Source organism: Varroa jacobsoni, unplaced genomic scaffold, assembly GCF_002532875.2.
Source record: "Varroa jacobsoni isolate VJ856 unplaced genomic scaffold, vjacob_1.0 scaffold_1203, whole genome shotgun sequence".
In the NCBI taxonomy this organism is placed as follows: domain Eukaryota; kingdom Metazoa; phylum Arthropoda; class Arachnida; order Mesostigmata; family Varroidae; genus Varroa; species Varroa jacobsoni.
In genome coordinates, this window is record NW_019214105.1 from 151,625 (window position 1) to 165,742 (window position 14,118).

General features: G+C 38.0%; 3 protein-coding genes across 6 annotated transcripts in view; 1 reads left to right on the forward strand and 2 right to left on the reverse strand.

Annotated features, from left to right (window-relative positions):
- Positions 1 to 196: 196 nt before the first annotated feature.
- Pop1 (POP1 ribonuclease P/MRP subunit) lies at positions 197 to 11,912 on the reverse strand. Of its 2 annotated transcripts, none has more exons than XM_022845899.2 (9): positions 11,829 to 11,912; positions 7,694 to 7,942; positions 7,308 to 7,436; positions 6,310 to 6,527; positions 5,756 to 5,940; positions 5,307 to 5,501; positions 4,893 to 5,101; positions 4,153 to 4,402; positions 197 to 2,402 (listed from the first exon to the last, which is right to left on the reverse strand). In XM_022845899.2, the coding sequence occupies exons 2-9, from the start codon at positions 7,940 to 7,942 to the stop codon at positions 1,504 to 1,506; spliced, it is 2,334 nt and encodes a 777-aa protein (XP_022701634.1). In that variant the 5' UTR covers positions 11,829 to 11,912; the 3' UTR covers positions 197 to 1,503. The 2 variants fall into 2 exon arrangements, with proteins under 2 accessions (XP_022701634.1, XP_022701635.1); XM_022845900.2 differs by lacking the exon at positions 11,829 to 11,912 and adding an exon at positions 10,225 to 10,310.
- Positions 8,849 to 11,820, reverse strand: LOC111267609 (uncharacterized). Its single transcript, XM_022845927.2, has one exon. It carries the CDS (start codon positions 11,310 to 11,312, stop codon positions 10,290 to 10,292), a length of 1,023 nt encoding a protein of 340 aa, XP_022701662.1. The 5' UTR covers positions 11,313 to 11,820; the 3' UTR covers positions 8,849 to 10,289.
- Positions 11,913 to 12,038: 126 nt separating the features above from the next.
- LOC111267614 (uncharacterized) overlaps positions 12,039 to 14,118 on the forward strand; it is a 5,405-nt gene continuing 3,325 nt past the window's right edge. For 2 of the 3 annotated variants that reach the window (XM_022845937.2, XM_022845936.2), the window contains exon 1: positions 12,039 to 12,315. The gene's annotated coding sequence lies outside the window, so the exon portion shown is untranslated. The remainder of the gene's footprint in view (positions 12,316 to 14,118) is intronic. The other variant, XM_022845935.2, reaches the window with a different exon arrangement.

Here is a 14,118-nt window from a genome sequence, read left to right on the forward strand (position 1 = left end):
TTTCTAAAATGAAATTTTGCTGAAATGCGCGTTGGTGACAGTTATAATGCAATACCCTAAGAATTTTTACTTACACAATATTCTTTCAAGCAGTGCTGCTCGCAGAGGTAATTACTACATCACATTATAATCTATTTGTACACACGAGACATCAAAGGAGGACAGATGTATACTTGAGCAAATGAAAACAGTCGTATTTTAGTCACAGCAAAAGAAAAGCTATATTTATTTGGCTGTCGATGTCGTCTAAATCTATGAATTATTTTGCGTATGCAAACTTAAGTCAGTTCAACGTGCAAGCGCCTATAGCAAATAATACATAATTAATGCAGACGTATTAATAAATTATATTTTTAGTAATTCGACCTGTCAACTAAATACAGAAAGTTTTCAGACTGAAATTCTTCCTAAAAATAATTTGCTATTTCTTCATTAGGAGATGTTGGAGAAAACCTGTTTTTTTAGAACCCGAGAAATCCCAATGACCCTACAGCAATGTCGAGATCTAGGTACGGCCCGAACACAGGTACTGTAGGGTCTTTTTATAACTCTCTACATTAATTCCTCCTTTCACTTGCGTCATTTCCTAAAATTACATGAATTAGCAAAGTCGACGTCATGCTGCTGCACCTTCTTTGGAAAGGTTAAACCGTTAAAAACCAGTTTATTGAGGTGATTAGTAACCTGTGATGAAACGACGGCCAACACCATATTGAACAAAGGATAACACGTGGTTCAAGAAAATGGAACATTAGCTCACAAATACGGTTTAGTCAAACTTTCGGTTCGGTTGAGCCCAGTTCCAGCCTAGGGCTTTAGGCAGGCATAAGCCCCATATAAAGATCGTGGGATGTTGAACAACCCAACAGACATCAGCATACCAATATAGTGCCACTCATCGTAGCTATTAAAAAAAGGTTCTCTTACTATCTACAGAAGCTGGCCACGTAAACGATAATAGCATTAGATAGAGCAATTTTTCAAATGTATCTCCACAGAAATATTGGATTTTTTAGTAAGATGTATGATTATAAAAATTGACGTTGATCATTTAGAATAGAGCTGGTATATCCTGTAGATTATTTAAATTTAACAACCTTTAAGCTTTTTTGTTTGTGATACAACGTACCTAGCGCAACGTTCGAAAATAAGCGGGTCAGATAAACCCCTCAAACACATGATTTTTATTGACACCCATATAATCCGTCTATCGACGACTTAATTTCACCTGTATATTGTAAGACAAATCGTTCTAATGCTGTTCAATGCGGCTAGTTTCTATTGGTAAAGTTCAGAAGTCATCATTGCCATTATCACCATTCTGTTGTCCATATGTAAATTTACAGCAAAATATCTAGATTACTTTTACAATAATACAAAGTAGACAGTAAGCTCCCAGTAAACGATACTTGTATAACCTATGTACATCAGTCGCAGTATATAACCACTGATAAAAACCTACACGAGTACGAAAACTGATACAGTGCTCACGTTTTTGGGAGATCAGCACAAGATGACCATCTGCACTAAGTGATAGTTGAAGCAGTGCTGATTTCTGAATGCGATCACGTTATCGTGGGCTTCAAGCACATTGACAAGAGCTTGCAGTGAAACGTATCCCAGACCAGTCGAATATTTTTCCGTATAGTTGCGGTCTCCACTAACGAGAAATCCCACGATTTGGTATAGGTTATCGATAGCTGCGTTTAAGAACCCTTGTGTTAAGTCATTTTTGGTGACCGTACGTTCTCGCCAAGCATTCGTGTGTACAGGCTCCTGCATTGGCCCAGGAAAGTCTGGAAGCCCATAGAGTCTCGCAAATCGTGCTGGTACACCTTTTGGGGAGGTTACCTTGACGGGAATTAATGCCAGCTCAACGTCATTTGCTGGCATGGTTTTTACGAGCTCAACGAATTGCTGTGGCTTCTTGTATACTTCTGCTAGCTGCTTCAGTAAGACCCGATCCCGAAGAACAAAGAATCTGCTCCTTGGCGACTCACATTGCGGCGGCGCAATCTTCTCGATGAGGTGTCCAAACGGAAGCGAATACGGCAACCATAAACCTAATTTCGCAAACGGTGGCCGTTTATTCGGGGGATACTTTATGTGTTTTGTGAGCAGATCATCCGTTTCTTTACTGAGATGGGGTGCCGCGAGTATGCTATCAGGAATATCGTCAGGAAAGACAAATTTGCCAGAATATCGAGTTATCGCGGAGAGATCACGAAAGCCTGCTGCGCGTGCTGAGCGATAATTCAATGCAATAAAAAATTGTCTTCCCCAACCCGAAGGTAGGATGATGTCGCAGCCTCTAGAATAACCCAGATGATCTTGGCTTCCGCCGCGAAAAATAACAAGAATCGGAATTCGACTTTCTTTAGCACCGAGAGCCAGTGGGGTTCCTGAAATAATCAAATTATTATTGCTACCAATAAACGATAAACTACCTATTTATAATGTAACGAAATAACTAAGAATAAACAATTGACCCTAGCTAAGGCATTTAATGCTTCTTAATATATATATATATATATATATATATATATATATATATATATATAAGGAACCTGAACTTCAAATTTAAATACTGTAAAGCCTTAGATTTAAAAAAAAATTTTGGCATACACACGGTCAGAAAGCTAGTGCCATTTGCAGCACTGATTTTTTTCAGTATCCATTTTTTAAAAGGTTGAATTTTATGAAACAGTATCTATTTCCCATTTTACCGAACCTTTTTTGACTTATGAGGGAGCAAGAGAACCAGCCCGTCTTTCTTTAATAGCTCCGCCTGCCCCGAAGCTACATTTTCAATGCCAAACCGAAACATAAAATTCATCACATTGAGCTTTATGACATCACCACCCTGGAAACTATATGGGTCAGAACGCAGTCGGATTATACCGGCAACTACATTCCGAGCACATATGAAACTGAATGCCATCGATGCTAATTAAACAAAGAAATTAAAAGAATTAAGTAATTTCAGGAAACATCTCAGTTTAGTATAAATGCTTGTATATGTATATATATAAAGTTTAATTGAGGTATCGTATTTTCGCGTGTCGTTGTTATCATATGTTACACTATGACTTTATTAGCTTTTAACATAAAAAATTTATTATAGATAATTATTTCTATTAGAATCACAACCTTTGATCTGTCTTATTTGACAGAAATTGATTGTTACGCATCGCCTTTTCTAGAGATAAACACAGTCCTTTCTAAGGTAAGAAATAATTTTCCCTCTAACTTTGTTGATGGCTCACTTCTTCGCATACAGTTATTAGTGGAACATATAGCCCAATTTTTAGCCCATATAGCATCATTTTCTGGGGCTAAATGAGCTAACGACATAAGTGTTTTCAACTGATATTTTCTGGAAATAAGTGAAGTATAGTGAGCCCATTTAAGCCACGTAATAGAAGAATTTAATATACTACTCGACTAATACACTAGTGTAATTTTCTTGTCCATAGCATCAGTTGTTTTCAATAATAGTGCTAACCAAATTCTGACCCACGTAATCCCAATGAAGGTCAACTACTATCCAAACTCTTCGCGCTAAACTACACGTCAACGAGATAGTATACTTCCTTTTTGCTTAAAATTGATGCTCTCTGTTATTGCTAGTTTCCATACCACTTCTGAATAATCCGAGGAAGTTGTTTATGAAGCAAACCGGAAATTCAATGGAATTTAAATGTAAAGTGTTTGAAAATTCATAAAGATGGCTTAAAACATTTTTGATAGCCCTGGACTTCTCACTGGGTCATCCAGATAGGCTCTAACAGTTAGCCTTACTTTAACTTTCTGCAGTTCTCTTTCATTTTGCGTCTTTGCATTTTTAAGATTTTCAATCTTTTATCAGTACAAAATTGAATTACGTTCGAATTTTTTGTATGCAGTGCACTTAACCAATATTTTAAAAGTTGTTACACACACCAATAACGCTTGACGCACGGTGGCTATAAAACAAGTCATTTACGGAATGAAAAAGGAATATTCTAAATAAGACTAAGGGGTGGTTCAGGTCTTGAATTAAAAATCGAATCGTGGAGGAAGGTGGTTATATGGAAGGAACATAACTGTCAGGAATGACACTTCTAGCATATACAAGAATATATATATACAGGTTTACAAATGGAGGCTAACCTGGCACGATGCTATCATGTTGCAGCTTGTTAATCTCGTCCTGCGTCATCATTGATCTCTTAACAAAGCTCCTAGCTGACTGATCCCAAATATCGCTCCGAAAAGGAACTTCGCTTATAGCATTTTGGCTTCCTTTAGAATCAAAAGAACCTTCATCGTCGGCCTGCAAGCCGACCACTGTCGAGACCAATCGTTTGCGAGGCATATGTAATCTTGGATCTAACACAACGTTTCCGGCTATCTGTCCGTCCTGGCAATCAAAATGTATGACAGCCGATTGTTACAATCATATAGAGGACAAAGTTAATATATTGTAGCTAAAAAATAAAGGAATTCTTGAGATTTCACGTAGCTTTCTCAACATTACATCAAACTGCAGATTCCTTTTCGCACAAAGCACGCATGTCTAACTTGATATTCAAACTTTAGATTTACATGTGTTTAAAATTAATAGTTTCGCAAATGTAATCCTAATAAGCTGCGCTTCGATTCCCTAAACAGTCTGGAGACTACTCTTGCTTACTAAAATTTACACACAGATTTATTTATTTAAGCCATAAACAGCAGCAACAAAGTCAAAATTCTGTCGGTGTATATACCATTCTCTCAACCAGAAAAACTGCTTTGCACTTTTTACTGTAACCTCAATGTCAATATTATTCCACGATAGGATACTTACGCCGAGAATTCGATAACTTAAATAGTCACGCAGTTTACGCAATACAATTCAGAAAACTTACTCGTATATGACTAAAAGCCGATAAAGCATTTTTTGCGACACCGCTCCAGAAAGTGTTAAACTCATCTGGCTGCAGAGACAGTGGTGGCGCTAGCTTAAGGCCACTCTCGTCCTGAGTGAGGGCCTCACAGAGAACGCGCGCTGACAAGGGACCAGTAAGCCGAAACCGGTTCAGCTTGTCCTGGAGATTAATTAAAGTTACAGTTGGTCCTGGGAAACATCACGATGGCGTTAGAGACAAAGTATTTCGACGGATTATTACCATAGCTTAGGATTTGCTCACACCAAAGATTACAATGTTGGATGTGACGAAAAAATCTGTTAATTAGACACTCTTCGTAAATCATATATAGAATGTGTTGAGACAACGAAACAATACACAAAGTTTCTCCGCGTACAAAACATATAATTTTACCTTTGAATACGGAAGGTTCCGTGGCGCCTTCTCCACTGAAGTCAGCGACAAGATCGAGCAGTTGCTTGAAGATGTCGATCAGGGTTTCACGAAACTCAGGATGACACCATAACCATAGAATGCGCTCCGAATTCCCTGCGTCTAATGGACGCCATATGAACGTAGCCTCCCCCAAACACTTGTGCGGATATGAATCTAATGTAACGGCGAAAGAAAACAAAGATGTCTTTTATTATAACACTGACTAACAGGCATTCGAAAAAGAAACTGTTTCTCAGAGGTGAATTAAGACCTAAAAATGTGTTGATCGGAGAGGTCTGTTCCTCAAAATTTTATCTATAATTAATAAAGCTATCTTCATAACTGTTTCCCATAAACTGTCATACTGTAGACGTCAATATCGAACCTGTTTCCATTTTCAAACTTATTGTTCAGCGTGCACTACGCACCAATTTGATAGAGCCATATGGACCCTTGGAATCGACCATCTATGAACTTTTTGGCTGCGATTGAAAGGCCAGTTTTCTGCGAGCTGATGCGTTCGAAAGCTCCGCATATTGCTGCTTGCTCGCCACGAAGTTCAATGCAGCATTCATAAGAAATATCGTTGAGTAAGCAATACTTTGCAGCGCCTCTAGAAGATCGTAAAGGAAAAAAGAAACCATCTGATTACTTTAGTCTGTTGTTTTTATAGTTTTTTCCATACAAAAGAAAGCAGGAGTTTAGTTAGCCGGTCAGCAGCTACAATTTTGAGCAAACACCACACATTTTACAAAAAATATTCATCATTTGGTCTAAAATTGCCATCATGATTATGTGTAATTAATATATCCTCTTTTTATAAAGGTCGATCTAAACCAAATATTTTTTCTGCGGCAATAAAAAGCACTTTGTAGGGATTTGGTGTATACTTTAAGGCACATCACGTATAGTAAAACTAGACTATTAGAAGTTGAATTAAAACTTTGAGACAAACGAGTAACAAGACTTCTTGTAAATTTACCTGTAACACGCTCTCAGGCTCTTATCGAAACTGCTTTCGGGAATCTTATAGCCAAACTTTTCTACCATTCGAAACCTCTTGGCATGCCATATATGTGTTTCAAGCCATCGGTGACTTCTGGCTCGACGCGTATACTCGTCCTGTAAATTCCGCGGTCTTCGCCGATGTAGCCGTGATGGGCGCTTTGTCTCTTTGGCGGCTTCGGCATTGTAGCGGTCCTTGTAGAGGAAAAAAATTAATAGATATTCAACGTAATATAATGTCACGTTTTCAAACGCTATTGTTATTTGGCTTATTTAAAAATATGCAGTAAAACGGCTGGCAAATAGTTTTTAGCCAGGCTTTAAACACTTCTTTGAACAAAGCTGATGTTTATTTCAAACTAGATTAGAACGTGGAGATGACATATATTTCCTTTGGTCAAACATTTTCGATATCATACTAAACTGTGATATATATGGGCATGATGTCATTACGAGTTATAACCGAAACGTTTAGCTGGTCAAAGCACACAAAAAAGATTTAACTTATTTGATGATGTTATGTCGGTGGATTTTCTTTAGACTAAATTAATCGCAATTCATGCCTGTTTTAAACAAATTGTCTAATAGTATCTCTATACATTTTCCTATTAAGTGAAATATGTAACCAACATCACACCAGAGCAAACTAACTCCTCAAGAAGTTAAATTTATTATCTCACATAGAAGGAAGTAATTCGTACTTAGTGCCATAGAATGATATAGATAGTTTTTATGTTGCGCTTTGTGTATAACGTTGAATCCATTAAAGTAACCCATGCGTATAACTGGCTGTTCACGAAAAGTAACGCGAGGCACTTACGTAGTAACCTAAAGCCTTTTTATTATTGTCAATATTTGTATTTATAATGCTATGATAAGCTAACTCCCTATTCAGACTTGACGATTACGTCATCTTTCACATTTTGTGGCTTGCAATAAATTAGGACTGTCTTTTTCGTAGCAGTGCTAAAGTACCTGCATTCGTTTTGGTAGACGTTTCTTATTGTGGCTCACAGTTCGGCGCCTAAGATGTCTCGGTAGCTGCTGACTAACCAGCTTGCGCATTCGAGTTCTGACCGTGTTCGTCAGATTGGCCAACTCATCCTGCGACCAAACATGATGTACAGTGTATTTGAACAAAACACATAAATACACATTTATAATAGGATCCTAGATAGAAAAGGTACGCAGACATGAAGATATTGACCTATTTAATAAACATACTATTTGCCCATATAATATTTTTTATATTTTTTAGTTGAAAGAATAAAAGCTACTTAATGTACCCGATCTATTATAGAATCGACGGGCGTGAGTCACAATGTAGAAGCCTATTAGCAATATTGTAATTCGCATTGAACCTTTCTGGCGGAGACGAAGTGTTCTAAGTCTATTGTCGGTGGTAGGTCGATCTTGCGAAAAATATCGGCATTGCTGTCGTTCTCACTGGTGGTTGACTGAAGTGCCTCCACATGACTGGGGCCAACTTCTTCCGATGCAGTTTGATAAGCTCTGCGGCCTTGCTTCAAGCCCCTTGCGCTCCCGCCGGCTTCACCCATATCAACTGGATCGTCATCGCTCGATGCGGAGCGTTTTTTTCGATTGCTCATCTACAAGTCAGATTTGAGAAATATGATGACATCAGTATATATGTTAATATAGTTTATATGCCTTGAATGGGACATTTAACAAATGAGTAAACCATTTTTCGTCAAGTTTCTCATTTCTTCAAACCGAGTACGTCACGGGCACCTGTACTTTATAGCCAATCACTAAGTTGTTGATTTACGTATGTAACATGCATATCAAACTTGGTAATAACCTGCATTTTTCGCTGGCATCAAATTTCTGGAACTATGCATTCATAAAAAGTAAGATACCGTTTACAATAAAGACTCCTTTAATTTGCTGAATATAAAATCGATTACAGTGCCATCCTTCAACTTGGAACGTGCATAAATTCGAGTAATTTTACTGTTAACTCATACATACAATCAATTTATCTTTAAATAATATAGTTCTTTCGTAAAGGTTAAAAGTTGGTAAAAAAAAGATATCGACTAGACGGTCTGTAGATGTTCATAGATGTCATAAAAGCTATTTTAATATGCAATAACCGTAGATCAATTAGTAGGCAATGCTCCAAATTATTACCTCTACGTTTTTCCGTAAAAGTAATGTATCTAAAGTAAATTACGGTGTAGCCTGTTCATCCCAAATTGCCAAAGATTAAATAGAAAGTGTCAAGGAACACACCAGTTTAACGTCTGTAGTATATTTGCCTAGTAATTGAAAAAGCTAAAGGAAATTTTCCTTATCTAGCTCGAATTCAATATATTGGCAACGCAAAACTGCGTTTGAAGGCCAGTACTATTTACTGTAATTGATTTAGATGGAAAAAAATTAGCCGCAGATCATAGCTCGATAAACGATTGCAATGAACGGTTCCTAGTTTTCTTCTAGACAGCCTAATTGTATCGTATAAAAGGACCAACCTGACAGTTCAAAAGAAACAGTTTTCATCCAAAAACGGCATAATGTAGCATCATGTTTATTTCGCTTTTCTACAATTCGACACACAATTAAGACGTACTAAGCACGTTACAATGATGAGCAAATGCACTTGGCTAACTCGAATCGTGCATTAGTAAAGCACAGTGAAATAACACTTCCGAGAGTGTCAGGCAACCAGTTCAGGTTATCTAATACGAAAACATATCGATTCAAAAGACCCGCTCAGACGGGCATTTACACGAAGCCTTGGCGGTGCCAAAAGGCTTACCTATTTTTTACACCTTGCCCCTTCAAAACTGTAGTCTTTCTCTCCATGATTTGAAAAAAAAAAAATGAAAAACCCTTCTATTCATATAGGCTGTGTAGCTGCATCTGTCGTTGGCGGAACTTGAAGCAGCGACCCCTAATACTTTGAACCAGAGACTTGGCGTCCAAGACCTCACGTCGACATTCGAAATAATTTTACATTTGTAAACATGAACATTTTAAATCATCGAAATAATCATCGAGAAATTGACAGCGGTCTAGACACATGTAGTCTGGCTCAAATTACTTTGAGCTAACACCCCCTAGTTTTGTCAAAAACAGCGTTAGATTTTTATCGTAACATTTTTAATATGACCCCTATTATTAATTTCATTTTAAAACACGTCATTCACGCCTGCTCTTTCAACTATGGTAGCACCTGAAGCGTAAAATCTCGACCACCACAGAGTACATCTGCTAATGATTCACAATTGCAGCTTTTTTAAGACTACACATCGCAGAAATACAGTACATGGATTGATAGTGTGAATAAGCGATATACAATATTATAGGTATCACAGGAAATTTTGGCGTGAAAGTTTCAAACGAACGATATAGAATTAAACGGTTCAAGCGATGTAGACGGCGACGTACAATATAATATTTCGATCATCGCTTGCTAAGTACGAAATTGTAATTACAACCCAACGGAATAGTACGATTTTTCCGATCGAATTGATTCTACAATTAATATTATACAAAACTATGAGATTATAAACTATTTGTTCATGAGCACATTTTACTCGTGTGCGTATGACAAAGATTTGTCGATCCTGCAAAAATGCAAAACCCGTAGTATGAAGTCCCATAAGAAGTCAACGTTCATTGAGAAATGTCATAATTGTCCTGCATCAGCAGTACGTAGGGCATAAATGGAACTAAGAATGCTGATTAGCTCCAACGGAATGATATTTCTGTGATATATCGTTAGCCCAATGTTTAAGTATGAAAGTCTTCTCATAGGATAAACGACTGGGGATCTGCGACAGATTTGTCAATATATAACAATATTCTTCAAATGGCATCTCATTTTAAAAATAAGTTATGTAAAAATTTTGCTTTAACTTATTACCGAAAGTTCTGGTGTTTCTTGGACCAGTTCAGAATATCAAGTTTTCTCTCAAAGTTTCGTGTCACTTAATGTTCATTAGATAACCCCAACAATGAGTTCTGTCTCGGTCTGTAGCGCACCCGGTCTTGGACGTCCTCCCTTAGATCAGCCAGCTGCTTCGCTCCGAGGCCGTGCTCTGTATGGAGGTGTCGCATAACCTCAAAAAAGTACTCGCGCTCAAATCCGCATCGCGGGCACAAATGGTACCGTACTTCAGTTCCATGATCGTAGACGAGATGCCGTCGCATTCGGTAGCTATTATCAAAAGCGAGATGACACGTAAAACACTGCCAGGTACGCATACAGATATCCGTACAATGGTCGTTTTCAATTGATTTCGATGAAAGGGTTTCTGCTCCATCGACAACAAAATCGCTGCCCAGTTTTGATGAAGCAGAACTGACTGAGAGACGTTGTACCTGACCTAGAGGTTTCGGAGAGTCTTCGGCATCGAGTTGACTGACTGTGGCAGAAGTTGAGTCAAGGGGCGTGGCTGTTCCAAACTTTGTTGAACCTTCTGCTGGCTTAGTCGATAGCACCCGTTCCTCTGATTTAGGCTCTTCTCGAGAATTTCGTGTCACCGTCAATAGAGCCGTATCTGTGCGACGTTTAACCGCTGGTGTGTGTTTTCGGCTCTGGTCTCGAGAATTCTCTTGATGAGAACTCGCTAACCTATCTGAAGACGCGTGTTCCAAGGTATCGCGATGTCTGACAACATGAGTTGGTGCTGCTACAGAGCTAGAAACAGGTACGATTTGTGTAATTTCAGGATTCCGTCCACCAACAGCTACCGCTGGTCTATCCGAATGGCTAGCTCGGCAATAATGTCTCTTGTGCGAAAGCAGATTTGCCAGCGAGCGAAACAAAGCCCGACACACTCGGCACTCCAGTATGACGTTGCATTCGTTGACTAGAACATGCTGAATTTCGGATGTACCATCACGCAAGGCCTTGGCAAGGACAACGGCATCGCTTTCTCCGAGATTTAGTGGTTGCTCGAGAACTGAGACATCGACTGAAGGAAGCTTTCTCCGATGACGTTTTGACATGCCGATGAAGTGTTATTTTCGTTTCTTTTCTTTTTTTTTCAGACTAAATTAGCCAACAGGTGTTGTTTGACACCGATCACTTCCTGCTAAGACCGTCATAAGTGGGAAACGAACCGTATTGGCTGGGTCAAATCTGGGGCACAGTTCGATTACTAGATTTTTTTCATCGCAAGATCGGTTCGAAGCCAAATAAAAGGCATCGAAAACTTTGCGCAGCTAATACACATGAATTAGCATACGTGTACAGTATGTATGACAAACACTACGACTGCAAGCAACTTGTGTTCGAAATCAGCTCACAAAACACTAACTGACTACTGCTTGGCCCCTACATGCTTTCGTATGTAAACAAGATCTTCGGTGTAGGCTCTACCATCGCCTCCGCATGGATGGAACACTACTCCTGCTAAAAAGCTACTTCTAGTTTGAATTTTACAAGTACCTTTGAACAGGTAACCGAAACGGACGGTGGTAAAAATGCAAAGGAATATTTGCAAATCGTAGAAATACACTTACCACTTTTGTAGTGTTGACAGCAGCTCAGAGAACTTGCACGAAAATTCACCATAAAAAATGCCAATCCTTTTCAGCTGAACGTGCGGCGCGCAACTAGCCCAGATGCAGACGAAAACGCAGTTGTGTCGAATTTGAATAAACGCATCGCTTATTCAACTGGAAAGAGGCTCACTATGGGGATAATCGATTGACGGGTTAATCTTCATTCTGCGACAGTCGTTCGTATGGGCAACCAAAACGTATTGCACTGACGACCAGAATTTTGATAGGCTAATCAAGAAACTTCGTAGAATGGAAAAATAGTTTATTTTTTGCCTATGTGAGAACAGGGTACCTAAGCGAGAAGCGGTCAGATGAATTTAGTGCGTATGTCATATGTCAGTAAATGGATTCGGTAATCGCAATGTTCTCCTCGGGAGCGCGTGAGCTGCTGTGATCATGCATCATTGTGGCGTCCGATCGAATAAGAAACTTTCTTCTTACTGAAGTGAGTACTTATCTCAAGTTGAGCGCATTGTGTGTATTAAAACTTGCTAGAAAACAATTCTGCTTGTCAATATTTATGTAAAGTTAGTAATCTTTACTGCGTAATACGGTTGTCATTGTACCCAAGGGTGTAATGGCTTCAACAAATAAACATTTAAACATAAAACATCAAATTTCACTTATATTTTTTTCTAATGTCCAGTTTGTCCTACAAGATATCTCTTTTAATTTAATAGTCAGATTGTTTGTGTAAACGTAGCAAAACAGAGCATGTGTATTCTCGTAGTGTTTGTCTCTTAAATGTGGTATATCTAAGATGATCTAAAAGCTCAAATCGAATACGGACGCACTGCGCTTCATGCTGGAAGCGAGCCGTCTGACTCCAAATGTTCAACAGCAATACCAGAGGTGAAAGTCGACACGCCTCTAGATACCCAAGTTAATACGTTTAGAAATAAAATACCTTAAACACTTAGAATCAATTTTTCGCTAAGCTTTAGGCCGCGAAGAATTAAACCTCATATAGTTTATTAAATTATTAAAGCTGAGGTGTTAGCAAGCTTAGAGGTACAGCAGACAAATTCCTAAAAAATCTAAAAAAGCATGATACGGTGGACTATTGCACAAAAGAAATTATTATTTTACATACGAAGTAATTCGTACTAGAAATACGCACAGATAGCGAAAATGATAACGAACGACAGCAACTTCATAATTTATATATTGGAATATCCAGACAATTTTCACTCACGAATCCGTAAATTTGGTATAGAGACAACGATGTCTTCATTTAAAAATGTTATTACTTAATTCATTCATAATTTTAATTAGAAAATATTCATGGGAAACACAATATACGCGTTCTATTGTCTTGCTTTAGGATGTATAGCACTTTATAGATACACTGATTTAATTATGCTTCAAAATAATTTCAAAAGGTATTAAGAAAAGTAGTTTCACAAAACAAAATGAACTGAAGTTTGGGCAGAAATTGTTTTAAATCGTTTAAAGGAAATGTCCCTCACGTATGAAATGAGCCTTTAGATCATTTATTGGCAAACCAAGCTGAACGATTTCGTGCATAAAGACATATATTTTTGTATAAATAAGTACAGGATTTCGGTAAATAATGTAGACAATCATCGTTGCTGCTGAAGGCATGCTAGCCTACAGCATTCTACGATGTGCCCTTTGAGTCGATGCTACCAAAACAATTCGATAACGTCAATTATGATTTTAAACTAGGTTGACATGTAATTTGTAATTCACCTATTACATAAGATAACATCGCTAAAGCTCTATGAAAGCTTTTTTCTACCGATCACTACTGGAGACATTTGTAATGTTTTGAGTACATTTTTCACATATTTTTTTTAATTATCATTTATATACATGTATACATGAAGTCGTTCTGGAAAAAGGTACATTTTCTATGAATCTGTGCCTCTTTCGGCGACCCTGAAATACCAGTTACATTGTATTGTGTATGGCCAATAAAGTGTTGATTCAACGGGCTGTGCAAATGAAGCTGCAAAATCAAAGCCTGAAAGTTAAAAACAACGTACCACAACTGTGAAAGCCATAAAAATTCAATATTTATAGCTCAGCATTTATCTTTCGGATGGGGCTTAAGAGGTAAAGCCCAATTAGAAGGTTCGTGCCGCGAGGAGTAAGGACACATCAGTCCCAAATATGGTGGGCTTATTAGTACAGATTTTGATAAAAACATAAAATATAAACGTATAATGGTGCTTCGGATCGTGGAAAATATAGCCAGCTAATGTTTTTTTAAATATATAAATAT